The sequence below is a fragment of the Osmerus eperlanus genome, chromosome 7 (assembly GCF_963692335.1).
Source record: "Osmerus eperlanus chromosome 7, fOsmEpe2.1, whole genome shotgun sequence".
NCBI lineage: Eukaryota > Metazoa > Chordata > Actinopteri > Osmeriformes > Osmeridae > Osmerus > Osmerus eperlanus.
Genome location: NC_085024.1, coordinates 1,588,703 through 1,615,262, shown reverse-complemented (window position 1 = coordinate 1,615,262; position 26,560 = coordinate 1,588,703). Strand labels below are relative to the sequence as shown.

Genomic DNA, 26,560 nt, shown 5'->3' with positions numbered 1-26,560 from the left:
GACCAGCCATGCTAGCAGACAGCACCTGGTTTGCGTGACAGCTAAGCGGATGGTTGACAATCCATTTTCGAGGCCGTTGACCATGCTGGTCAGTTGTCAGGAATTTAAAATGTAGATGCCCATCGTGTTATTGCACGACTTATAACAACGGCATATCACGTAATTAAGACGGACTAGCCGTTCGCCTCGTTCCCCCAGGCTATTGAACGGCAGCAGAAGAATGGTGTCGACTTGGGTACCTAGTATCATACTGATGAAATGCTATGGAACCTTTTATATATTAGCATTGAGGGACCAGAGGTTTCAGTTTCAGCCAGCCAGAGTTGTGCAGAGATAGCTGTCAGCAGGGAAGAGAGCACGTCATGTTTGAGGTTAAAAGTCAATTGTTTTGTTGACTATTACCTTTTAATTTTTTATCACTAGAAATGTGATTTCATTTGAGTTATTTTTATATCCAGGATGTGTTTAATAAATGGTTAAACATGTTAACAGAATAACACAACTTATAAGTCTTTGGTTTTGTTGTAACAATGATAAATTACAACTTTTGGAGGGGGGGCCAGTAAAAACTGTCTTGGGGCCAGTAAGTTTCAAACCCACTGGCCCGATGGGGCCAGTGCCAAAAAATGTTAATGTTGAGCCCTGCAATTGTTCTTGACAAAATTTCACATCTCACTTTATATCACACATACTTGTCATGTCTGAAAAATATGTGATTTTCTTATTAAAACCATGTCTGGCACAGAACCAGGATATACATGTGTCCTGTGGGGCTGTTCCCTCACAAACAGACTAGGCAATTCATCACTCGCCCCCCCCCCCCCCCACACACACACACAGACACACACACCAACTGATCTGTCTGTTAACCGTTAGTTCTGCAGCTGATGGAAAAAACCTGGCGTTTAGTTTCCCTCCTGTGAACTGCCACACCTGGGGGCAAGCCTGGACGTGAACTCTGGGGAGAGGAGGGGGAGGTGAGGAGTGGGAGGTGAGGAGGAGGAGGTGAGGAGGGGGAGGTGAGGAGGAGGAGGTGAGGAGGAGGAGGTGAGGAGGAGGAGGTGAGGAGGGGGAGGTGAGGAGGAGGAGGTGAGGAGGGGGAGGTGAGGAGGAGGATGTGAGGTGAGGAGGGGGAGGTGAGGAGGAGGAGGTGAGGAGGGGGAGGTGAGGAGGAGGAGGTGAGGAGGGGGAGGTGAGGAGGAGGAGGTGAGGAGGGGGAGGTGAGGAGGGGGAGGTGAGGAGGAGGAGGTGAGGAGGAGGAGGTGAGGAGGGGGAGGTGAGGAGGGGGAGGTGAGGAGGAGGAGGTGAGGAGGGGGAGGTGAGGAGGAGAAGGTGAGGAGGAGGTGAGGAGGGGGAGGTGAGGAGGAGGAGGTGAGGAGGAGGAGGTGAGGAGGAGGAGGGGGAGGTGAGGAGGAGGAGGTGAGGAGGGAGGTGAGGAGGGGGAGGTGAGGAGGGGGAGGTGAGGAGGGGAAGGTGAGGAGGGGGAGGTGAGGAGGGGGAGGTGAGGAGGGGAAGGTGAGGAGGGGGAGGTGAGGAGGAGGAGGTGAGGAGGAGGAGGTGAGGAGGGGGAGGTGAGGAGGAGGAGGAGGGGGGGAGGAGAGGAGGAGGTTAGGAGGAGGAGGGGAGGAGGAGAGGAGGTGATGAGGAGGAGGAGAGGAGGAGGAAGGGAGGGGGAGGGGAGGAAGAGGAGGGGAGGAGGGCAGGAAGAGGAGAGGAAGAGGAGAGGAGAAAGAGGAGGGGAGGAAGAGGAGGGGAGGAGAGCTGTACCAGGGGAGAGGAGGGGAGCTGTACCAGGGGAGAGGAGGGGAGCTGTACCAGGGGAGAGGAGGGGAGCTGTACCAGGGGAGAGGAGGTGAAGGGGAGCTGTATCACATGTCTACCTGCTACTACCACAGCACCAGGTGGAGGGATTCCCTTACCGCTCACACAAAGCCCAACGCTAATGGCTAACTGTCACTGTTAGTCACAGAGGCAGACTTTGAATACAAGTTATTAGTTTGTTTGTTGTTTATTATGGGCTAACTTCTGCTGAATGAACAGTGGAATCATGACTATCAGGATGACCAATGTTGTCCATTATTCATGTTTGTTAGAGGGAATCTTGCGATAATATACCGCGATAGTCACTGCCCCTGTCATATGTCCAACAGACCTAGATAGCCTAAATATGAATGAATATACTTGTCACGCATCACCATGGTGATTTAATTATGAGCCGACCAAATGGATGTACAGCACCATAGAATAGTAATCAGCCAAGTTAATAAGGAACGCCGAGACGTATAAACAGGAGATTGCACGCCACATAGTAATCTAACTCAGAACAGTCTCTTGAAGTGAGCCCCTCACTGACACATGGCGAATAGGGGGAGAAATTCAATGACACCGTTTCAACTGTGACTCACTCGAGCACAATAGAGTGAAACTCCCTGGTTACGGTTAAACAAAGCTACGGGTGGCCCTTCACGACTTTCCGGTAGCTGTCAAACACACCTGAGCACGAGGCGTTAACCCCAACCTGTCCAGAACGTGCGTCAACTATGATTAATCGTGACTAACCTCGGGGCATGAAGCGGTTACGTTATGTATTCCGTTAGCTAGCTAGCCTACCTACTTCAGCGACTAGTCTTTTTTTTTTTGCTGTCCTGAGTAAAGACAGTGGTTTCGCTGCTCGTGTTGAAATGTCATGCAAACAAGTTGATAATTTGGGAGATGTTTTGCGTTTTTCACCACTGTATTTGTACACTTACCTGTAGTTCCGATTTCCATTCATGAGGTCCCTGTCCGGATCCCTGTCCGGATCACAATTGTCAAAGGTCAGGGACTATTGCTTAGTTGAATCCGGTACCTCGGCGGAGACACTGCGCCTCACGGCGCTAGCCGAAGTCCCTCGCGAGCTCCCTTATAGAACTCTTTCTGTCAAAACAGGCCCCGTCTAACCGTTTCCAGTGTCCGGTTGGCCGGGGGTTGTCAGGGGGTCTTCCGTGTCCCTGTGTCTGCCCAGTCGTTCACACGGCCAAAGTATCCAATCAGCTTTCACTGCCACGGCGATAGTTGCTTAACGACAGCGGTTCTAGCTAAGCTACCTAACGGCTAGCCAACTACTGCGAGGAGAGGACGGGAAGAAACTGTCAAGATATCATAATAGTAAATTAATTAGACTTTGGCTGAAATCTCACCCCTCCACAGAAAACAAAAAGACAATGTAACTAGACCCAGTACCCATAGACTGGGGTAATTAGCAAGCTAACGTTAGCTAGCTCGAATTCTGACAGACGACGGACACTTTATTTGCTCAAAATCCGCTGTCGCGAGCTTGCAGCCGGTAACGGTGTGTAGTGTTCCACCGTAATGTCTCCCCAGATGTCAGCTGTCATGCGGGCACTCTTGTTGTAGTAGAGCTGTCAAGCGTCGGTTGTATTCCCCGATAATGTCAGATTTTTTTGCCCGGTTGACAGTGATCAACTCTGCGGGGCTCTGGCCAGCTAAATATGGAGAAGTTTCCTTTCCGACAGGAAGAGGTGGGCTCTTTCTAATACGTCGGTTTGGAAGCTCCTAACTCCGCCTTTACTCAAGAACGATGTGATAAAAACGCATTTATAGCAATGTATTTTACAAATGTCTTGGCAAATTAACGATTGACAAAATATTGTTAGGCTAACTATAAAGTTATCCAGCGTGTATACTTTCATTGCTGAGAAACGAATGTGAATCATCTGTCAACTCTGATCATCATCAGCTAGAAAACTCCAGAGTTTAAGCTGAACTATGGTCGTAACAATAACCTTTCAAACGTCATCGCACTGTGTACTTGTTGTGGGTGTGTAACTCATAAAAAGAAAAACAAGTTGATAAAAAACAAATTTATTTTCTTTAAAAAATAACCCTCCCCAACAGAGTGCTCATACTATTACATACACAAAACGGGTTGCTTAAATTTTCTTTCATGTTACCTATTGGGAAGTGCTATAACATGGACTGTTGTTGTGGTCAGTGGTTTCATATTGCTTAGTCAGTGAGGCTGGGTGGGGTGGACTCCTGTCCACGCTATGCTCCATGATGGTGACTCCATCTCCTTCCCCCTCACAAGGTGCTTGTGGTTTCAGTAAAGAACTGCATCTGAAGCAGAGCTTGAACCTTTTAAACCTTTAACACAGACTTAGGGAGTTCAGATGCGGCCCTGCTACTAGTGAGCCAAGATAGGTTACATGACAGGTTATATACAAATCACCTTAAATATGAGTATCAGTAAAACCGGGTATACAAAGGCATTTTGATTACCAAGTTCTTAAACATGATTCAAAATTCAAAATATGCATTTCATCAAATCTCTATAACCGGCCACTCAACTTAAAGGGGCTCTACAAACCTCAGTGAGCTCTGCCCTTCAGGGCTTGAGGCAAGAGGGCGATTAGATGTCTCCTCAGCGCCCTCTTCAGGAAACACTGACACTACACACAATAATACAGAAACTAAACAAAAATGGTCTTGAACCGTTACACAATCGAGGCATGACTGACAGGCAGAAGAGCGAAGGGGCTCCTATCTCTAGGGAACTGAAATAAGGCTGCTCAGAATATCCAGTCATTTTAAAATAGTTACATGCATTTCATAAAGCCAGAAAAGTGACCAAAAGTGAAGGCAGGAAATATGAAGTGAGAACCCCGGAGACCTGTGGGATACGCCCCAATCTGTGTTGCCCATGCACACAGCGCACCAATAGGGAGCGAGCACCACAGCCCTGGGGGCGGGGCAGAGGGTGAGGCATGGAGGTGGAGGTGCTATATGGGGTGGGGGGCAAGTGCTCAGCCTGCATGGGGGGGCACAGGGGTGTGCTTGTGTTGGCGCTGTCATCTGAGCATTGTAGTGTACAGACTTATGCATGTGTACACAGTAGGAGAAAGAGCTTTGTACAAACTGGGCTGAGGCAATATGTGTGTGTAGGCGTGTGTGTGCGTCATCTCCTCTCACGGTGAGGGAATGTGTAGTGTTGTAGGGCGCTGAATGTGTAGTGTTGTAGGGCGCTGAATGTGTAGTGTTGTAGGGCGCTGAATGTGTAGTGTTGTAGGGCGCTGAATGTGTAGTGTTGTAGGGCGCTGAATGTGTAGTGTTGTAGGGCGCTGAATGTGTAGTGTTGTAGGGCGCTGAATGTGTAGTGTTGTAGGGCGCTGAATGTGTAGTGTTGTAGGTCGCTGAATGTGTAGTGTTGTAGGGCGCTGAATGTGTAGTGTTGTAGGGCGCTGAATGTGTAGTGTTGTAGGGCGCTGAGGCTGCACCTGTCTGACTCCTACAATCAAGAGCTGACCTTGGACTGCTTTCTCTTCTCCTGGCTCACTAAGCTCAGAGTTAGCAGTGTGTGTGTGTGTGTGTGTGTGAGAGAGAGAGAGAGAGGATCTCCTTATTGTGAAGTAACACAAACTAGGTAGTTTAAAAGTGCCTCATAATTTCCTTGAGAGAAACAAATTCAGAAACAAACAGCTTTTTTAAGTGCCCCGTTCCTACTGGTTGGCATCAGATTTGTCTGGTTAAAACGCTGGTTTAGGTGCATGGCTATAACTGATAGACGCTATGCAATGGTCCCTCTATCGGTTTCTATGGTAGCCTACAGGCTAATTCTCTAAGGGACTCCCCAACCTGCACAAACAGTGCAGCAGGACTTGTTCCTGTGTCTAAGACACACTACACCTATGCTGACAGAGCCCAGAAAGCTAGCCTTCCTCAGGAACTACTGGCAGGTGAAGGCCCTGTGGCGTCTACATGCTAACGCTAAGTGCTAATGTACCACACACCTTCTTTTCAAGGCCATTTACAAAAATAACTTCATTTGAAGAAAGAAAATAAGAAAGTAACAACATAAGAATGCCGTTCATGACACAAAGTTAAAAGTATGTGTGTGTTTCCACTGGTCTCCCCAGGGGGCCACACTCACGGCTCTGGAACACTGGCATCTGTCACTCGGATGGGTATAGAGGCAGCGATGTGGTGGCAGTCAAAATCGTTTTTCCCCCAATATCTATCTTTTTTTTTGCGCCTGTTTTTCTCCGCTCCGTATTGCATACATAGGAGTGTAAAAGGTAGCATACACTACAATAATTATAACACCTACTTTTTAAAAAGTACAACAAAAACAGAGCCTTAGTCCTTGTGAAGTAAAAACCGAATGCCGGTGATGACAGGTATCATGGAGGCCAGGAGCCAGGGGAGTGGCTGGGGCACCACAGACCTGGGAGCCTGGGAGGGATCTGGGTCACAACTGGAAAGAAGATATCTGTGGTGGGGCCAGGGGTTGAGAGGGGTGCGTGTTAGATTGTGTAAGTGTGTCTTTGAGAGTCAAGGGAGGAGGTGGTGTGGTGTGTGTGTGAGAACATGGATGAGGTGGAGTGTGAGGAGAAGGTGTTTGTGTGTATAAAGGGAGGAGGTGGTGTTGTGTGTGTATGTAGGGTGTGAGGAAGAAGCGTTTGTGTGTGTGTGTGTGTGTGTGTGTGAGAGTAGGTGGTATATGAGAAGGAGGGGTGTGTGTATGAAAAAGAGAGAGATGGAGACAGGAGGTGTGTGTGTGTGTGTGTGTGAGGAGGAGGGCTGCTCAGGCGAAGTACATGGTCCTCAGAGTGTCGTGGTGAATCTGCACGGCCTTGGCCAGAGCCTGGGGGTCCCGGCCGTTGCTCTGTCCAGAAACATGGCTGCCCTCCCCGCTACACAGGACACAGAAACACCAGAGTTTAATGTCATGGTACGTACACCCCTCCTCACAAAACACTCACCAGACCTTATGGAAGGTCAGCAACCGTTTCCACACAGTGAATCCGGGCTCACCTGTCGTGCTCCTTGTCTACCAAGTGGTAGCGGGCGCGGAAGGCCACTAGGCGGGCATAGTAGGCTGGCGCGGGGATGGAGACTGAGCGCGTGCAGCGCACGTAGGTGTGGCACAGCTGGTAGGTGAGGATCTGCAGCTCGTCAGCAGTGAAGCGATTGTCGTCCCAAAGGACGTAGTAGTGAGAGGGGCGACTGGTGCCCTGGGGAGAGATCACAACACCACTAAGAGGCTGACCCTCTTCTCTGATGCACTCCTGTGTCTTGGAAAACAACAGGAACTCATTCTGTTCCTTTGTCCAAATGAGATGTCCCAGAAACCCCACAGCACCTGTATCAAGGCCAGTCTCACCTGTATGCCTGCGTGGCTGCACAGGTAGAAGTCAAACTCGAAGGGGTGTGTGATGCTGGTGTCCACTGTGGTCCCTGCTGGGATGTTTCCACTCTTCCCAATCTGGAGAGAAGCAGACGGGCAGCGAGACGTCAGCTAGCTGGGACGCTAGCTGGGACGCTAGCTGGGACACTAGCTAGGACGTTAGCTGGGACGCTAGCTAGGACGCTAGCTAGGACGCTAGCTAGGACACTAGCCAGGACGCTAGCTGGGACACTAGCTAGGACGCCAGCTGGGACACTAGCTAGGACCCATCTGGGACACTAGCTAGGACGCTAGCTAGGACGCCAGCTGGGACACTAGCTAGGATGCTAGCTGGGACACTAGCTAGGACACTAGCTGGGACTTTAGCTAGGACGCTAGCTGGGACACTAGCTGGGAGTATTGTACCAGACAAGCTAGCTAGGACACTATCTGGGAGGGTTGTACCAGACAAGCTAGCTGGGACACTAGCTGGGACACTTTCTGGTAGAGTTATACCAGACAAGCTAGCTAGGACACTAGCTGGGACACTAGCTGGAAGAGTTATACCAGACAAGCTAGCTAGGACACTAGCTGAGACACTAGCTGGGAGAGTGATACCAGACAAGCTAGCTAGGACACTAGCTGGGACACTAGCTGGAACACTAGTTGGGAGAGTTGTACTGTAATAGAGAAGCTTGTTAGGAAACTAGCTGGGAGAGCTGTAACAGAGTACCTAGCCGGGAAGTAACACAAGCCACACAGCAGCATCCTCTGTGATAACTCACTCTCTCAGACTTGTCGGCACAGAACAGCCTGGTGTGGTGTCTCTTCTGCACCACGATGTAGGTGATGCCGGGCTGGTAGTCCTTCTCCAGCTTGATGCAGGCATCGCGAATAGCCAGCAGCTCATAGTGGAGGATCTAAACAGAGAAAGCACATTAGCCGTGTTCGAATTCGCCCCCCTCGTTCACTCAACTATTTAAGGTAGTTAGCCTGTAATTTTGCGACAGTTAAGTTAGCTACTGTACATGGCGTCAACCAGTTCCGTTTGAGCGTCGACGCAAATTAGTCTTATAAACACAACTATTTTAAATTATGGAGCTAGGGCTAAGTGTTATTTGTTATGTTCCGGTCACGTTAAAAAGATCAAAATGAGAGACAGAGAGAGAGAGACCTGGGGTAGTTGGCCCTCCGGAACTCCGTCCCTGTAGAAGATGATCCTGGTGGGTTTGAAGCGGGTCGACTTGTAGAACTGGATCAGCAGCTCTCTCACCATGTAGGAGAGGTCCTCGATGATCTCCTGCCTGGGCCTCTGGACCCGAACCGTGGCACAGTACCGGCTGGGGTGGGCATCCATACTGCCTACCACCTGGAGGGAGGGGAGAGGAGAGGAGGGAGGGGAGAGGAGGGAGAGGATGAGGCACAGAGAGAGAGTGAGGGAGAGAGAGATATGAGACAATTGGAGTGCTCCTCTGCATGTGTGGTTAATCTCTATCCAGTTCACCTCCATGTAGCCTCAGCACCCCCAGAGGAGATGAGGGGGTGGGGGAAGATGACACCAAAAGCAGACACAAACACACACATCGCTTTTCTTCTCTTTTCTCTGTCTGACTCAACCGCCTGTCATTATCGCCTGGCAACCACACAGCGAACCACAGCAAGGCGGGGAGTTGTGGGATGGGATGTTTTGCAGTGACGTCATTTCCTCCTCTCATGAGTCACCACTGAGCCATTCAACTCCTCCGTGTCTCCACCCCACCCCTGCACTGTTCCTTTCAACTCCTCCGTGTCTCCACCCCACCCCTGCACTGTTCCTTTCAACTCCGTGGGCGGGGCCACATCAGCACCGAGCCCGTGGGCGGGGCCACATCAGCACCAAACCTTCTACTAAGTAGCCGGTCTGTTGCTCCTGCTGAACGACACACAGCTGAGCCTCCGCCCTGAGAGACTGGCCTGTCTGCCTGTCTGTCTGCCTGACTGCCTCAGGTCTGGTGTAGGGTTAAGGTGACTGTCTCAGCAGTGATGGAGGGTTAGAAAGGCCTACTTACAGCAGTGATGGAGGGTTAGAGAGAGGCCTACTTACAGCAGTGATGGAGGGTGAGAGAGGCCTACTTACAGCAGTGATGGAGGGTTAGAGAGAGGCCTACTTACAGCAGTGATGGAGGGTTAGAGAGAGGCCTACTTACAGCAGTGATGGAGGGTTAGAGAGAGGCCTACTTACAGCAGTGATGGAGGGTTAGAGAGGCCTACTTACAGCAGTGATGGAGGGTTAGAGAGGCCTACTTACAGCAGTGATGGAGGGTTAGAGAGAGGCCTACTTACAAAAGTGATGGAGGGTTAGAGAAAGGCCTACTTACAGCAGTGATGGAGGGTTAGAGAGAGGCCTATTTACAGCAGTGATGGAGGGTTAGAGAGAGGCCTACTTACAGCAGTGATAGAGGGTTAGAGAGGCCTACTTACAGCAGTGATGGAGGGTTAAAGAGATGCCTACTTACAGCAGTGATGGAGGGTTAGAGAGAGGCCTACTTACAGCAGTGATGGAGGGTTAGAGAGAGGCCTACTTACAGCAGTGATGGAGGGTTAGAGAGAGGCCTACTTACAGCAGTGATGGAGGGTTAGAGAGAGGCCTATTTACAGCAGTGATGGAGGGTTAGAGAGAGGCCTACTTACAGCAGTGATGGAGGGTTAGAGAGAGGCCTACTTACAGCAGTGATGGAGGGTTAGAGAGGCCTACTTACAGCAGTGATGGAGGGTTAGAGAGAGGCCTACTTACAGCAGTGATGGAGGGTTAGAGAGAGGCCTACTTACAGCAGTGATGGAGGGTTAGAGAGAGGCCTACTTACAGCAGTGATGGAGGGTTAGAGAGAGGCCTACTTACAGCAGTGATGGAGGGTTAGAGAGAGGCCTACTTACAGCAGTGATGGAGGGTTAGAGAGAGGCCTACTTACAGCAGTGATGGAGGGCTTCTTCCCGTCGCCAGCAGGAGGGTGGGTGACGTCGGCCCCCAGGAAGATGACAGGCTGCTGGAACACTGCAGATCTGGGGAGATAAGGGGGGGGGGGGAGTGGGAGAGAGGAGGGGTCAGTTCACAGACATGAGCACCAGGATCACAGAGATGCCCATAAGGCAGACAGGAGCCAGCTACCGTTGGTGAGGCACCAGGATGTTGTTGATGCCCCCCAGCTTGACGTTGATCTTCAGGCAGAGGTTGGAGAGGGTCTGGGGGGAGGTCTTCACCACGTTCTTCACCTGGACGCACTGGGTGGCCATGCCCAGGAGAGTGTCTCCCACACGCTTAACCTCCGCTACAGGACCAAACAAGCAGCGTTAGAGGCACCGTAGTCCCAATGCACAATCTGTCTCTATGCACAATCTAATGAGGACGTGTTGACTGGTACCGTAGACGGGGGTCTTTCCAGGCAGGATGACGATGATGAGCTGCAGGCCAGAGTAGGTGTTCTTCAGGTGTCTGAACATGGGCTCCACGCTGTCGGCCCCCTGGGCGTACTTACAGAAGCAGGGCTGGCCCTGGATGGGCATCCCAGCATCCTTGGAGATCTTACGCAGCTGGTCGGTGAAGTTCCTGGACAGTAGAGACAAGAAACTGATGCTTAGGAAATGTATACAAGTACCTGTCGGTCTCTCTAGAAGTACCAGTTTGTCTCTCTTTCTCTCTCTCTCTACAAGTACCAGTCTGTCTCTCTCTACCGAGCCTGTCTACCTGCCCTTCATGCACCTGTCTCTGGTCAGGACCATCTATGACAATGTCCAAGGACAGTCTTTCGTATTCCTCCTTCTCTGCATAGCAGCTTTAGTTTTCTCTGTTCGCACTATAAAAAACTCTGACCTCTGAGAGACTTTGCAACAGGTATTATTTCCGTGTCTTTGGTCTACAGGTCTGTTTTACAGGACTAGAACGGGACTTAGATCCTAGAGCTGCCCGTGTCTCTCCAGGTCTTACTTGAGGACCTCCTCCCTGCACTGCTTCTGGGGGGCGAAGCAGGCGATGGCCCACACTTTGATTTCGATGCCATTGTAGAACTGCTTCCCCCTCATGTCCCACACACCCTGGTTGGGAGTGGCTATGGCGCGGTTCTGGAGAAAAGAAGAAGGAGGAACTGTTAGTCTGTTGAAATGGTTAGCCGCTGTCAAGGTTAGCCACTGGCAGGGTTAGCCGCTGTCAAGGTTAGCTGCTGAGGGAGATGAGAGTCGTTGGGTAGCAGTTTTGCCTCACCCGGCCTCCGTACTGCAGGATCGGAGCAGGAAGCACCCGGCCGGTCACCTCCGCCATGTCATCCTTCACCTTGATTCCAAACTCCTGGATGTAGGGGTCCAGGTTGAAGTTGGCGTTCTTCATCTGTGGAGAGACGAGACGTTAGCCTCAGAGCAGCTGCAGCGCAGCCTCCAGCCACCACGGGGCGCTCCTCACCAGCCGGCTGATCTCCTCTTGTCTGTCGGGGGCAGAGCGAGCTGTGGCTTTGATCATGGTGGAGGTCTGATTATCTGTCAGCTTCTTGATGCACCGCTGCCCTGCTACTATGTTACACACCTGCAGGGAGACACACACACAGGAGACCCAGTGTTAAGGTAACAGAACAAGGTGTTGAGAGTGTGGGTCAGAGCAGAACAAGGTGTTGAGTGTGGGTCAGAGCAGAACAAGGTGTTGAGAGTGTGGGTCAGAGCAGAACAAGGTGTTGAGAGTGTGGGTCAGAGCAGAACAAGGTGTTGAGAGTGTGGGTCAGAGCAGAACAGAGTTCCTCCAGGGCCTCACCTCCAGGGGCAGGTAGGTGTGCTTCTGCTCCTGGCCCACCTGCAGGCAGGGCAGGTGGGGGTATTTCAGCTGCAGGTTGTACTTCTGTTTGAAGTACTGGGCTACCGTACATTCTACAGTCTGGCCACTCTCAAGCTGCAAGGGGAACCTGGGGGCGGGCAGAGCATATGTCACATGATCAGGAAGTGAGCATCAGTCACATGGGTTGCTGGCTGACATCCCATAATAACATTGTTCCTGCCAAGAAGCTCCCCTCTCTACATCACCCAGATGTACATACATAAAGTAAGACTAGGGATAATCAAGGACACAGTGGATGTGTTTGTGTGGAGGCGTGAGTGACGCTGGACGCTCACGTCTGGTGGCTGGCCGGGCGCCGAGTAACGTTGCACACACGGTACTTCCTCTTCATCTGACCGCAGTGGGTCACCTCCACCTTCAGGCCTGGCAACGCCCACCGACAGCGGGGCACAAACACACGCACGTACACACACACACACACACACACACACAGGTACACACACACACACGTAGACATACAGGTACACACACACACACACGTAGACATACAGGTACACACAGATAAGACTCCACACAGACTCAGGGAGAGCAGGGTACTAACTCACACAGACTATTACGGAGTTAGATTAGTTTCATAATTCACAAACAAACGTAACGCGATTCACAAATGCATTTTTTGTAAAAGATATTCTCTGCAGCCCATCAGATGTCTCTTCCAATTTTACAGCTAGCTTGCTAAACGTTAGCCTAGGAAACACTTAAAATGACTAAACATGGATCCTGCCATTCTCAAGAATATTCAATCACGTATGATAATCATCTTAATAAGATTAACAAGCAATATTTCACCTACATGCTACCAGACGACATTGCTCGTGATCTCAAGGAGACAATGTCCGTTATTTTGGCAGGCTGTTGTAGTCCACATAGACACGTTAATGTGATTGGCTAAAATTGGAAGAGACATCTGATAGGCTGCAGAGAATATCTTTTAGAAAAAAAGCATTTGTGAATCTAAGCGCATCAGGAAAGTTCCAGAAATCCACACACACAAATGCAGGGATTTGTAACTTGTGTTTGTCAGGTTGCAAACAAATCTAATGGGGTCATTTATTTGTGAATCACAAAATACATTTGTGAATTGTGTTACATTTATTTGTGAATCACAAAATACATTTGTGAATCGCGTTACATTTGTTTGTGAATTATGAAACTAATCTAACTCCACAGATTATAACCCACACAGATTGTAACCCACACAGATTGTAACCCACACAGATTGTCACAGACACCCCAGGAAGAACCTCAAAGAAGCACCAGTCTAGCCTACCGAGGTCCCACTAAGAAATCTAAGACATCATTTAGAAGTAGGACATTCTGGATGAGTAACACAAACAGTGGTCTGTCTCCCCAGTACTATCAACTCAGTCTGAATCTGGGGTGACCATAAAGACAGGGAGGAACAGAGAGGGCACCAAAGAGGAGGTGAGATAAGGAGAAGAGGATTGAGACAAGATGAGAGGCACACATGAGGAGCGAGGTCTGGAAGTGAGGGAAGACAAAGGAGACTAAAAGGGGGTGAGGAGGTGAGGGAGGAGTGAGGATATGTGAGAGAGGGGATGGAGGGTGGAGAGGCTGCATGGTGTGTTGAAGGTACTCACTCACTGTTCAGTGGCCCACCTTTGATCTCCTTGGTGAAGCGAACCCTCTGGGAGTCGGTCAGGGTTTTGGGCTGTTCGTCGATGTTACGGATGTCCAGAACCTCACACATGAACTCAATCACGGGCTGGGCCTTGTAGAAGGCTGTGGCCGACACTAGGGGGCGACAGAGCACAGAAGGGGTGCTCAGCACTGGTGTCTGGTAGCTGATATGTGGTTACTTTACTCTGTCTCTGGAAAATACAGACTGAACTCTGCCCTTCTGCTGTACTTGCTATATGCCTTATTTGTACCTTGCTTCCCATAAAAGTGTCTGCTAAGTGAATACAAGTGCCAAATGAATCATTGACTGACTTAATGGTCACTCTCTGTCAGGAGGTAAGATCTGAATTGGTGACATCATCCTGGTGTGACTCACCATCGATGTTGAGCATCATCTTCCACATGGCCGGCCGTACAGACTGGTGGAAGCCAAACCAGACCTCCCTGCCCCCGCCCAGGGGGTGGTAGTACCCCTCAGGGGGGGAGAAGAAGGAGCGCCCCACCGGAGTGTACCTGGTCAGAGGGAGACGGGGGGGTCAGGATGACTCGGCATGACCTCAGGGTTTCCAGGAAATCTGCCTCATCTGATCGTATGGGAAACGCTATACAGGGTCAGAGTGTGCGTGTGTGTTTATGAGTGTGTGTGTGTGTGTATGTACCTCATAGAGGCTAGGTGTCGCATGGCCACGTCCAGGGCCTGGACTGAGTCCAGAGGCACCGGGAGTCGTCCACTGACCAGCGTCTCCTGTAGCAGACGCCATGACACCTTGGCCAGCCAGCGGATAGACACCTTGAAGATGCGGTCCTTCCCCTCACCTGGGATGGTCACCTCAAAGTCCACCTGCACCCAGGGAGAGGGCGAGGAGACAGGGGGGAGGGCGAGGACACAGGGGGGAGACAGGGGGGAGGGCGAGGAGACAGGGGGAGGGCGAGGAGACAGGGGGGAGGGCGAGGAGACAGGGGGAGGGCGAGGAGACAGGGGGGAGGGCGAGGAGACAGGGAGAGGGCGAGGAGACAGGGGGGAGACAGGGGGGAGGGCGAGGAGACAGGGGGAGGGCGAGGAGACAGGGGGGAGGGCGAGGAGACAGGGGGAGGGCGAGGAGACAGGGGGGAGACAGGGGGGAGGGCGAGGAGACAGGGGGAGGGCGAGGAGACAGGGGGGAGGGCGAGGAGACAGGGGGAGGGCGAGGAGACAGGGGGGAGGGCGAGGAGACAGGGGGGAGACAGGGGGGAGGGCGAGGAGACAGGGGAGAGGGCGAGGAGACAGGGGGAGGGCGAGGAGACAGGGGGGAGGGCGAGGAGACAGGGGGGAAGGCGAGGACAGGGGGGAGGGCAAGGAGACAGGGGGGAGGGCGAGGAGACAGGGGGGAGGGTGAGGAGACAGGGGGGAGGGTGAGGAGACAGGGGGAGGGTGAGGAGACGGGGGGAGGGCGAGGAGACAGGGGGGAGGGCGAGGAGACAGGGGAGAGGGCGAGGAGACAGGGGGGAGACAGGGGGGAGGGCGAGGAGACAGGGGGGAGGGCGAGGAGACAGGGGGGAGGGCGAGGAGACAGGGGGGAGACAGGGGGGAGGGCGAGGAGACGGGGGAGGGCGAGGAGACAGGGAGAGGGCGAGGAGACAGGGGGAGGGCGAGGAGACAGGGGGAGGGCGAGGAGACAGGGGGAGGGCGAGGAGACGGGGGGGAGGGCGAGGAGACAGGGGGGAGGGCGAGGAGACAGGGGGGAGACAGGGGGGAGGGCGAGGAGACGGGGGAGGGCGAGGAGACAGGGGGGAGGGCGAGGAGACAGGGGGGAGGAGTCACAGGGAAGCGGTTAGAAGAGGTGGGGTGGGTGTATTTTTGAAGCACTCTGCGAATCCACCATTAATTTTCCAGCCGCCAGTACACACCTTCTCACTGCCGATAGGGAGAGCTAGCACTGTGTAGATGTTCTTCTTCCCATCGTACACAGGCTTCCTGTCTCCAAACAGCTGAGGCTTAAAGTGCTGCACCATATACTCCACCACCTCCCTGCAGGGGGAGACACACACACACACAGAGCAGGGTCATTACCGCACCATCGCCTCTCACACACACAGAGCAGGGTCATTACCGCACCATCGCCTCTCACACACACAGAGCAGGGTCATTACCGCAGGGTCATTACCGCACCATCGCCTCTCACACACACAGAGCAGGGTCATTACCGCACCATCGCCTCTCACACACACAGAGCAGGGTCATTACCGCAGGGTCATTACCGCACCATCGCCTCTCACACACACAGAGCAGGGTCATTACCGCAGGGCCATTACCGCACCATCGCCTCTCACACACACAGAGCAGGGTCATTACCGCAGGGTCATTACCGCAGGGTCATTACCGCACCATCGCCTCTCACACACACAGAGCAGGGTCATTACCGCAGGGTCATTACCGCACCATCGCCTCTCACACACACAGAGCAGGGTCATTACCGCACCATCGCCTCTCACACACACAGAGCAGGGTCATTACCGCAGGGTCATTACCGCAGGGTCATTACCGCACCATCGCCTCTCACACACACAGAGCAGGGTCATTACCGCAGGGTCATTACCGCACCATCGCCTCTCACACACAGAGCAGGGTCATTACCGCACCATTGCCTCTCACACACACAGTAGCACAACAGACCTCCAAAATAAATTCCACTCTATCAGGATGCTCGTTTCCGGGGTAGGGAGTTGGTTGGTTATTATTGATCATTCAGGACACAGCTGGCGTGAGGGATGAGTGGGGTGTGGGGGAGGAGTAGCGAGGTGGGTATGGGGGAGTGAGGTGGGGGAGGAGTAGCGAGGTGGGTATGGGGGAGTGAGGTGGGGGAGGAGTAGCGAGGTGGGTATGGGAGAGTGAGGTGGGGGAGGAGGAGGGAGGTAGGTATGGGGGAGTGAGGTGGGGGAGGAGGAGGGAGGTGGGTATGGGGGAGTGAGGTGGGGGAGGAGGGAGGTGGGTATGGGAGAGTGAGGTGGGGGAGGAGGGAGGTGGGTATGGGGGAGTGAGGTGGGGGAGGAGGGAGGTGGGTATGGGAGAGTGAGGTGGGGGAGGAGGGAGGTGGGTATGGGAGAGTGAGGTGGGGGAGGAGGGAGGTGGGTATGGGAGAGTGAGGTGGGGGAGGAGGGAGGTGGGTATGGGGGAGTGAGGTGGGGGAGGAGGGAGGTGGGTATGGGAGAGTGAGGTGGGGGAGGAGGGAGGTGGGTATGGGAGAGTGAGGTGGGGGAGGAGGGAGGTGGGTATGGGGGAGTGAGGTGGGGGAGGAGGGAGGTGGGTATGGGGGAGTGAGGTGGGGGAGGAGGAGGGAGGTGGGTATGGGAGAGTGAGGTGGGGGAGGAGGGAGGTGGGTATGGGGGAGTGAGGTGGGGGAGGAGGGAGGTGGGTATGGGAGAGTGAGGTGGGGGAGGAGGAGGGAGGTGGGTATGGGAGAGTGAGGTGGGGGAGGAGGGAGGTGGGTATGGGAGAGTGAGGTGGGGGAGGAGGGAGGTGGGTATGGGGGAGTGAGGTGGGGGAGGAGGGAGGTGGGTATGGGGGAGTGAGGTGGGGGAGGAGTAGCGAGGTGGGTATGGGGGAGTGAGGTGGGGGAGGAGTAGCGAGGTGGGTATGGGAGAGTGAGGTGGGGGAGGAGGGAGGTGGGTATGGGAGAGTGAGGTGGGGGAGGAGGGAGGTGGGTATGGGAGAGTGAGGTGGGGGAGGAGGGAGGTGGGTATGGGAGAGTGAGGTGGGGGAGGAGGAGGGAGGTGGGTATGGGAGAGTGAGGTGGGGGAGGAGGGAGGTGGGTATGGGAGAGTGAGGTGGGGGAGGAGGGAGGTGGGTATGGGGGAGTGAGGTGGGGGAGGAGGGAGGTGGGTATGGGAGAGTGAGGTGGGGGAGGAGGGAGGTGGGTATGGGAGAGTGAGGTGGGGGAGGAGGGAGGTGGGTATGGGGGAGTGAGGTGGGGGAGGAGGGAGGTGGGTATGGGAGAGTGAGGTGGGGGAGGAGGAGGGAGGTGGGTATGGGAGAGTGAGGTGGGGGAGGAGGGAGGTGGGTATGGGAGAGTGAGGTGGGGGAGGAGGGAGGTGGGTATGGGGGAGTGAGGTGGGGGAGGAGGGAGGTAGGTATGGGGGAGTGAGGTGGGGGAGGAGTAGCGAGGTGGGTATGGGAGAGTGAGGTGGGGGAGGAGGGAGGTGGGTATGGGAGAGTGAGGTGGGGGAGGAGGGAGGTGGGTATGGGAGAGTGAGGTGGGGGAGGAGGGAGGTGGGTATGGGAGAGTGAGGTGGGGGAGGAGCAGGGAGGTGGGTATGGGGGAGTGAGGTGGGGGAGGAGGGAGGTGGGTATGGGAGAGTGAGGTGGGGGAGGAGGAGGGAGGTGGGTATGGGAGAGTGAGGTGGGGGAGGAGGGAGGTGGGTATGGGGGAGTGAGGTGGGGGAGGAGGGAGGTGGGTATGGGAGAGTGAGGTGGGGGAGGAGGAGGGAAAACGACAGAAGGTTCAGGGCCCCACACCTCAATAGAAGCTGCCTTGCACTTCACATAGCGAGGGGGAGGAGAGCCAACTGAAAGGGAGAGGTCACCAGAGTTTGACCCCTGGGTTCCTCCTAGGAGCCTTTGTCCGACCCTGGGAGTAGACCTTTGCCCCCCAGAACAAACCCCCATCCCTCCCCTGCCCCATCCCTCCCCTGCCCCAGCCCTCCCCTGCCCCAGCCCTCCCCTGCCCCATCCCATCCCTGCCCCAGCCCTCCCCATCCCTCCCCTGCCCCAGCTCTCCCCTGCCCCAGCCCTCCCCTGCCCCAGCCCTCCCCTGCCCCCACCACCACTCCCTCCCAGGGCTGGGACGCCGTTCGTTAGTTAATCAGGTAAGTAGGAGGGAGAGGGAGAGAGAGGGGGCTGTACGAAGGGCTGCTTTTCTGGGTCAGGAGTTTTTTTATGGTCGGAAATAAAACAGCTGAGTTCCACATTTTTGGTCTTGAGCCAATAAAACAAATGTAGACTCCGTCTGGTGTGTGGGCTGGTGTGTGGGGACTGGTGTGAGGACGGTGTGTGGGCTGGTGTGTGGGCTGGTGAGAGGACTGGTGTGTGTGGGCTGGTGTGTGGGCTGGTGTGTGGGCTGGTGTGTGGGCTGGTGTGTAGGCTGGTGTGTAGGCTGGTGTGTAGGCTGGTGTGTGGGCTGGTGTGTGTGGGCTGGTGTGAGGGCTGGTGTGAGGGCTGGTGTGAGGGCTGGTGTGAGGGCTGGTGTGTGGGCTGGTGTGTGGGCTGGTGTGAGGGCTGGTGTGTGGGCTGGTGTAAAGGTTGGTGTGTGGCTGGTGTGAGGGCTGGTGTGTGAGGGCTGGTGTGTGAGGGCTGGTGTGTGAGGGCTGGTGTGTGAGGGCTGGTGTGTGAGGGCTGGTGTGTGAGGGCTGGTGTGTGAGGGCTGGTGTGAGGGCTGGTGTGAGGGCTGGTGTGAGGGCTGGTGTGAGGGCTGGTGTGTGGGCTGGTGTGAGGGCTGGTGTGAGGGCTGGTGTGAGGGCTGGTGTGTGGGCTGGTGTGAGGGCTGGTGTGAGGGCTGGTGTGTGGGCTGGTGTGAGGGCTGGTGTGAGGGCTGGTGTGAGGGCTGGTGTGTGGGCTGGTGTGTGGGCTGGTGTGAGGGCTGGTGTGAGGGCTGGTGTGAGGGCTGGTGTGAGGGCTGGTGTGTGGGCTGGTGTGAGGGCTGGTGTGAGGGCTGGTGTGAGGGCTGGTGTGTGGGCTGGGGAATGGGCTGGTTCCTTAATGTAAAGTGCTGCTATGCAGTTACATGGTGGTTAACGTAACCTTCAGGTTAAGTGTTTCAGTACCTGTTGACTCTGCGAGGACACTTGTCAGGCTTGATGTCGACCTCATAGTGGAAGACGTCCATCTTGGGGATCTCCACCTCAAAGTAGTTGGCCAGCAGCTTGATGGGCTTGCCCACAGTACCCATGCCCGGACGCCGGGGTGCCTGGAACACCTGCTGCAGGGGGGGGGGGAACGGCCCCCCGGGGACTGGGGGAGGGAGGGGAGGAGGAGACGAGAGGGTAGATAGAAGAGGTGAGGAGAGCAGGTAGGGAGGCGGCAGGTAGGGGAGGAGGGGGGCAGATAGGAGATACGGGTAGGTAGAGGAGGAGGAAGGCAGGGAGAGGAGGACGGCAGGAAGAGGAGAGGAGGAGGCCAGGGAGAGGAGAGGAGGAGGGCAGGTAGAGAGGAGAGGAGGAGGGCAGGTAGAGAGGAGAGGAGGAGGGCAGGGAGAGGAGAGGAGGGCAGGTAGAGAGGAGAGGAGGGCAGGGAGAGGAGAGGAGGAGGGCAGGGAGAGGAGAGGAGGAGGGCAGGGAGAGGAGAGGAGGGCAGGTAGAGAGGAGAGGAGGACGGCAGGTTGAGGAGAGGAGGAGGGCAGGTAGAGGAGAGGAGGAGGGAAGGTAGAGGAGAGGAGGAGGGCAGGTAGAGGAGAGGAGGAGGGCAGGTAGAGGAGAGGAGGAGGGCAGGTAGAGAGGAGAGGAGGGCAGGTAGACAGGAGAGGAGGAGGGCAGGTAGACAGGATAGGAGGAGGGCAGGGAGAAGAGGAGGGCAGGTAGAGAGGAGAGGAGGAGGGCATGTAGAGAGGAGAGGAGGAGGGCAGGGAGAGGAGGAGGGCAGGTAGAGAGGAGAGGAGGAGGGCAGGGGAGAGGACGACGGCAGGTAAAGAGGAGAGGAGGAGGGCAGGTAGAGGAGAGGAGGAGGGCAGGTAGAGAGGAGAGGAGGAGGGCAGGTAGAGAGGAGAGGAGGAGGGCAGGTAGAGAGGAGAGGAGGAGGGCAGGTAGAGGAGAGGAGGACGCAGGTAGAGGAGAGGAGGAGGGCATGTAGAGGAGAGGAGGACGGCAGGTAGAGAGGAGAGGAGGAGGGCAGGTATAGGAGGAGGGCAGGTAGAGAGGAGGCAGGTGTGAGAGAAAGAGGGCAGTGAGGAGGAGAGAGAGATGCAGTAAAGATAGCAACAGGAAGTCAAGCAACAGGAAGAGACGGATGCAGAAGAAGGATGCAGATGAAAAGTAAAACGATTTATGAAGACAGGAATATGTTGAGAGGAGGGGTGAGAAGAGAGGGGGAGAGGAAGGGAAGACGAGAGGGGGGAGGGGGAGCAGAAACCAAGAGATTAGGGAGGAGAGGGAGGGTGTGAATGAATGAAAGGGGACAGAAAAGAGGAGTAGTTGAATGAGAGTTAATGGACAAGGGGAGAACGAGAATACATTAGTATAATGCTCTACTCAAGGCCAGGCAGAGATAGAGAACAATATAAATAATAATAGTTTTCAAGATAAAAATCGAGTTAGTCTGCATCCAGCTAAAATTACATAATTTAATTCCACATCTTGTTTGGGAGCTAGCTGGTGATGTTACTGTGAATACCACAGGGAAAAAGGACACACAGATTAATTCCAGATGACCACTACTTTAGAAGGTGTTCCTGGAGAACACGTTTAATAAAACAACAAGTAGCAGAGAGGCTACAGAGGCCTACCTGTTGCCTACAGAGGCCTACATGCTGCCTACAGAGGCCTACATGCTGCCTACAGAGGCCTACATGCTGCCTACAGAGGCCTACATGCTGCCTACAGAGGCCTACATGCTGCCTACAGAGGCCTACATGCTGCCTACAGAGGCCTACATGCTGCCTACAGAGGCCTACCTGCTGCCTACAGAGGCCTACATGCTGCCTACAGAGGCCTATCTGCTGCCTACAGAGGCCTACCTGCTGCCTACAGAGGCCTACCTGCTGCCTACAGAGGCCTACATGCTGCCTACAGAGGCCTACATGCTGCCTACAGAGGCCTACATGCTGCCTACAGAGGCCTATCTGCTGCCTACAGAGGCCTACATGCTGCCTACAGAGGCCTACATGCTGCCTACAGAGGCCTACATGCTGCCTACAGAGGCCTACCTGCTGCCTACAGAGGCCTACATGCTGCCTACAGAGGCCTACATGCTGCCTACAGAGGCCTACATGCTGCCTACAGAGGCCTATCTGCTGCCTACAGAGGCCTACATGCTGCCTACAGAGGCCTACATGCTGCCTACAGAGGCCTACATGCTGCCTACAGAGGCCTACATGCTGCCTACAGAGGCCTACATGCTGCCTACAGAGGCCTACATGCTGCCTACAGAGGCCTACATGCTGCCTACAGAGGCCTACATGCTGCCTACAGAGGCCTACAGCCAGCGGCCTGCCATCTGAAGAGGTAGCAGTTCAGCATATTTACACAAAAAGTTGTTCATCTAAGTTCAGGAGTGGGAGGAGGTCAGATAGGGGGTCCTGCTAGATTACAAGCCTGCCATGACTCCTGTCTGAGGGGCCTCAGACCTAACCTCTGTCTCCCCTGAGAACAGACCCCACCACAACAAAGACCCCAGCTGCCCTGCTCCTCACACACACACACACGGGGCCCCCAACATTCCCAGCCTCACCATGGAGACACCACAGCAACATAGTATTGTCATGGAGATCAGGATACCCACGTGAGTGTTAGGGGTGTGTGTGTGTGGGAGGGGGGAGGTGGTGATAGCCGGACAAATAAAAATGGTTGTTGGGGGTGGCAGCAGCGGTAGGGAGAGTTCATGTTTCCACATTAGGCTCCTGTAAATGTAAATGTCCTGTCATCCATCTGTACCTGAAGCTGTGTCTCCTAGCCTGAGTGAAGGGTTAGCGCTAACTGTGTCTCCTAGCCTGAGTGAAGGGTTAGCGCTAGCTGTGTCTCCTACCCAGAGTGAAGGGTTAGCGCTAGCTGTGTCTCCTACCCTGAGTGAAGGGTTAGCGCTAGCTGTGTCTCCTACCCTGAGTGAAGGGTTAGCGCTAGCTGTGTCTCCTAGCCTGAGTGAAGGGTTAGCGCTAGCTGTGTCTCCTAGCCTGAGTGAATGGTTAGCACTAGCTGTGTCTCCTAGCCTGAGTGAAGGGTTAGCGCTAGCTGTGTCTCCTACCCTAAGTGAAGGGTTAGCGCTACTGTACCTGTGTCTCCTACCCTGAGTGAAGGGTCAGCGCTAGCTGTGTCTCCTACCCTGAGTGAAGGGTTAGCGCTAGCTGTGTCTCCTACCCTGAGTGAAGGGTTAGCGCTAGCTGTGTCTCCTACCCTGAGTGAAGGATTAGCGCTAGCTGTGTCTCCTACCCTGAGTGAAGGGTTAGCGCTAGCTGTGTCTCCTACCCTGAGTGAAGGGTTAGCGCTAGCTGTGTCTCCTACCCTAAGTGAAGGGTTAGCGCTAGCTGTGTCTCCTACCCTAAGTGAAGGGTTAGCGCTACTGTACCTGTGTCTCCTACCCTGAGTGAAGGGTCAGCGCTAGCTGTGTCTCCTACCCTGAGTGAAGGGTTAGCGCTAGCTGTGTCTCCTACCCTGAGTGAAGGGTTAGCGCTAGCTGTGTCTCCTACCCTGAGTGAAGGGTTAGCGCTAGCTGTGTCTCCTACCCTAAGTGAAGGGTTAGCGCTACTGTACCTGTGTCTCCTACCCTGAGTGAAGGGTTAGCGCTAGCTGTGTCTCCTACCCTGAGTGAAGGATTAGCGCTAGCTGTGTCTCCTACCCTGAGTGAAGGGTTAGCGCTAGCTGTCTCTCCTACCCTGAGTGAAGGGTTAGCGCTAGCTGTGTCTCCTACCCTGAGTGAAGGGTCAGCGCTAGCTGTGTCTCCTACCCTGAGTGAAGGGTTAGCGCTAGCTGTGTCTCCTACCCTGAGTGAAGGGTTAGCGCTAGCTGTGTCTCCTACCCTGAGTGAAGGGTTAGCGCTAGCTGTGTCTCCTACCCTAAGTGAAGGGTTAGCGCTACTGTACCTGTGTCTCCTACCCTGAGTGAAGGGTTAGCGCTAGCTGTGTCTCCTACCCTGAGTGAAGGATTAGCGCTAGCTGTGTCTCCTACCCTGAGTGAAGGGTTAGCGCTAGCTGTCTCTCCTTCCCTGAGTGAAGGGTTAGCATTAGCTGTGTCTCCTACCCTGAGAGAAGGGTTAGCGTTAGCTGTGTCTCCTTCCCTGAGTGGGACTAGCTGTGTCTCCTAGGACACAGCTAGTGTCTCCTACCCCACTACAAGTCTACCACACTGCTAGCTATCTAGCGCTTCACACAGCTAGCTAGCTAGCCATCCACACAACTATGAAGTCTTCCACACGGCTCTGTAGACCTCCACACAACTATGTAATCCTCCATATAGCTATGCAGTCCTCCACACAGCTAGCTAATTAGCTCTCCATACAGCTGGCTAGCACTCCACACCGCTAGTCCTGCGGGAAGGATAACACCATCCCACATTTCTGGGAAGATGACAGGCACTGAGGTTTGTGTGAAGTATCGCTGCAGCATCACATACCTCAACAGTCACGACCAGCACAGACTATACTTGTGTGCAACGTGTGTTTCTGTGCTCACGTGCACTACACACATGTGCTCACACACACACACACACACACACACACACACACACACACACACACACACGTCTCTCCCATGCCAGGGGAGGCAGATGGTGAGAAGTTGAGCCAGGACATCCCCAGACAACAGCAGTGTTTCCCTGGACTAAACAGCCCCCTGCTTTCAGAAGCTGCTTCCCCTGTCTGCACACACTGTCCTGTCTCTACTGCCCCATCTCTACCCTACTGCCCGTCCATCTCTACTGCCCTGTCTCTACTGCCCCACCTGGTATCTACTGTCCTGTCTTAACTGCCCCGTCTCTACTGCCCCGTCTCTACTGCCCCGTCTCTACTGCCCCGTCTCTACTGCCTCACCTCGTCTCTACTGCCCAATCCCATCTCTACTGCCCTGTCTCTACTGCCCCATCGCTACTGTCCCATCTCTACTGCCCTGTCCCACCTCTACTCTACCGCCCCATTCCATCTCTACTGTCCCACCTCTACTCTACTGCCCAATCCCATCTCTACTGCCCCACCTCTACTCTACTGCCCAATCCCATCTCTACTGCCCCACCTCTACTCTACTGCCCCACCTCTACTCTACTGCCCCACCTCTACTCTACTGCCCCACCTCTACTCTACTGCCCCACCTCTACTCTACTGCCCCACCTCTACTGCCCCACCTCTACTCTACTGGATGAAATATCTTCTCTTTCTAAATGTCTGATTTCAGCTGTGAAAAAACATCCTAGTCAAATTTCCAGCCTCAGTCTTGATGAGAGCTAGGACTCCATACGGGACTCCACACGGGACTCCACACGGGACTCCACACGGGACTCCACACGGGACTCCATACGGGACTCCATACGGGACTCCATACGGGACTCCATACGGGACTCCATACAGGACTCCATACAGGACTCCATACAGGACTCTGGTGCTCAGAAATCTTTAGTTGAGATATTCAGACTGGCCAGACTGTGTTCCAAACTAGCATGTGTGTACTAACTAACTTATGACATAACCACTCATCATCACCAAACCAGCTTCTTAAACTGAAACCTTTTCAGAAAACCAACCACATTTTGAAGCGGAAGAAGTTGCTTATTGTGCATTCTATAGACAGACTGGACTTTAGTTCACCCAGCAGGGGAAACCAGATCATAGTGATGTCTATAGAGTTTTATGACCATTCAAGCAAGTCAGAATCTTATCAACATGAATAGGCAACATCGTGGCGGCAGAGGACATTAAAGCTTTTCACGCTATCAGAAAGCAAACTATTAAAAGGGAAAGTGCTGGCTAATTTAACATCTAGGGACGTCACATCCATAACATAAGCAGGTGCTGTTCCACAATGGGAATTACATGGGAATAGTGCCAGGTCAAACACATTTTGTCATGTGAAAGATTTATTTTCCTTTTATTTTTTTACATTTTTGGTTGAAGGAAAATCTATTATTTAAAAGTCGACTTCGACAGGCAACACACTGCTGCCTCTTTTGCCGTAAAGCCTTGCCACGCTGCAGGGGTCGTGGGGCTGTGTTTGGGCTGTGTGGGACTTGGAGCCAGCTGCTGCGGTGGTAGAAGGCGGGCTTTACCTCGTGTATCCTTGCTAGAGATTCCCACGACCCCGCTGCCCCCGCCCCTGACCCTGTACATTGTCAGTGGTCCAAAAGACCCGTCTCTCGCTATAAATTCAGATAACTAATTCTGTTGAGTGCAAGAGATACGCCTGAAAAGAGCCGACAGCGCGTTAACGTATGGTTTTAGACCCCAATCTCAAATTCACCTCTGGCTTCTGTGATTCGAGGCCAAGGTGCCCCAATTTCAAATTCTTGAGATTTCTGGTCGTAATGTCCATCTTCCATCTTCATGATGTTCACATCTCAAATACCACCATTGAAATTAAGAAAGAGAGAGAGACCTACCAGCGCCTGACGGTCCCGGCTCCATCCCATCCACTTGGCCGTGCCGTTACTAGCTAGACCAGGGTTCTGTGGCCACAGCGCCGGCCCCGCAGGCTGGAAGCGTTTCAGACTTCCAGCCCCCTCTCCTCTCCCAACAGCCTCCCGTACTCGCTGTACCCCCGCCCCCTGCCCCTACTGGAACCCCCAGACCCGCACGGTGAACGACTGTAGCTGTGTAGGGATCCAGGTGCAGTTGTCAGAGAGATGGGTAGAAGCTGCTCTCCTCTCTTCTGTATTTGGCGTCGATATAAATCAGCAGGGCTGGAATGGTCGTATTGTTCCTGCTAGTCTGATCTACTCCTGCTCACCGTTCGAGCAGGATTCTTCAGCGGAACAAAAAAGGCCAGCCCTCACCCCTAATTCTGAAACTTCTTCTCCGCCCTTGATGGATGTAGAGCGATCATGTTGCAGTCGCCCTCCAACGGTTGGCGGCCGTAAGGGATTGAGCGACTGCACATGTGACATGCAAATATCAAGTGGCTCGAGATCCTCAGCGTGATATATAAAGATAATTAAGTCTCACGTATCCCTGTTAAAACACAAGCAGTGTCCTTTTTTCTATAAGATAAAAAAGTATGCTATATTTTTTATTTTTTCCGCATTAT

The 26,560-nt window shown here is 53.9% G+C and overlaps 2 protein-coding genes across 6 annotated transcripts in view; both read right to left on the bottom strand.

The window, feature by feature from the left end:
- The window catches only part of ago3a (argonaute RISC catalytic component 3a), a 23,745-nt gene extending 20,268 nt beyond the window's left edge, over positions 1 to 3,477 (bottom strand). For all 3 annotated transcript variants that reach the window (XR_009930838.1, XM_062466428.1, XM_062466429.1), the window contains exon 1: positions 2,751 to 3,477. Coding sequence is in view for 2 of the 3 variants with exons in the window: in XM_062466428.1 (XP_062322412.1) it covers positions 2,751 to 2,769 (19 nt within the window). In the remaining variant the exon portion in view is untranslated. The remainder of the gene's footprint in view (positions 1 to 2,750) is intronic.
- A 371-nt stretch (positions 3,478 to 3,848) lies between these two features.
- ago1 (argonaute RISC component 1) lies at positions 3,849 to 26,391 on the bottom strand. 3 transcript variants are annotated; one of them, XM_062466425.1, is made up of 19 exons: positions 25,917 to 26,391; positions 19,455 to 19,641; positions 15,546 to 15,666; positions 14,318 to 14,499; positions 14,035 to 14,171; positions 13,619 to 13,772; positions 12,293 to 12,397; positions 11,937 to 12,084; positions 11,595 to 11,714; positions 11,400 to 11,522; positions 11,127 to 11,260; positions 10,564 to 10,748; positions 10,311 to 10,470; positions 10,114 to 10,204; positions 8,340 to 8,534; positions 7,951 to 8,085; positions 7,163 to 7,264; positions 6,814 to 7,013; positions 3,849 to 6,692 (listed from the first exon to the last, which is right to left on the bottom strand). In XM_062466425.1, exons 1-19 carry the CDS (start codon positions 25,939 to 25,941, stop codon positions 6,584 to 6,586), a joined length of 2,613 nt encoding a protein of 870 aa, XP_062322409.1. In that variant the 5' UTR covers positions 25,942 to 26,391; the 3' UTR covers positions 3,849 to 6,583. The 3 variants fall into 3 exon arrangements, with proteins under 3 accessions (XP_062322409.1, XP_062322410.1, XP_062322411.1); XM_062466426.1 differs by having other exon boundaries at positions 12,293 to 12,380; positions 13,623 to 13,772; XM_062466427.1 differs by having other exon boundaries at positions 12,293 to 12,380; positions 13,638 to 13,772; positions 25,917 to 26,390.
- Positions 26,392 to 26,560: the final 169 nt, after the last annotated feature.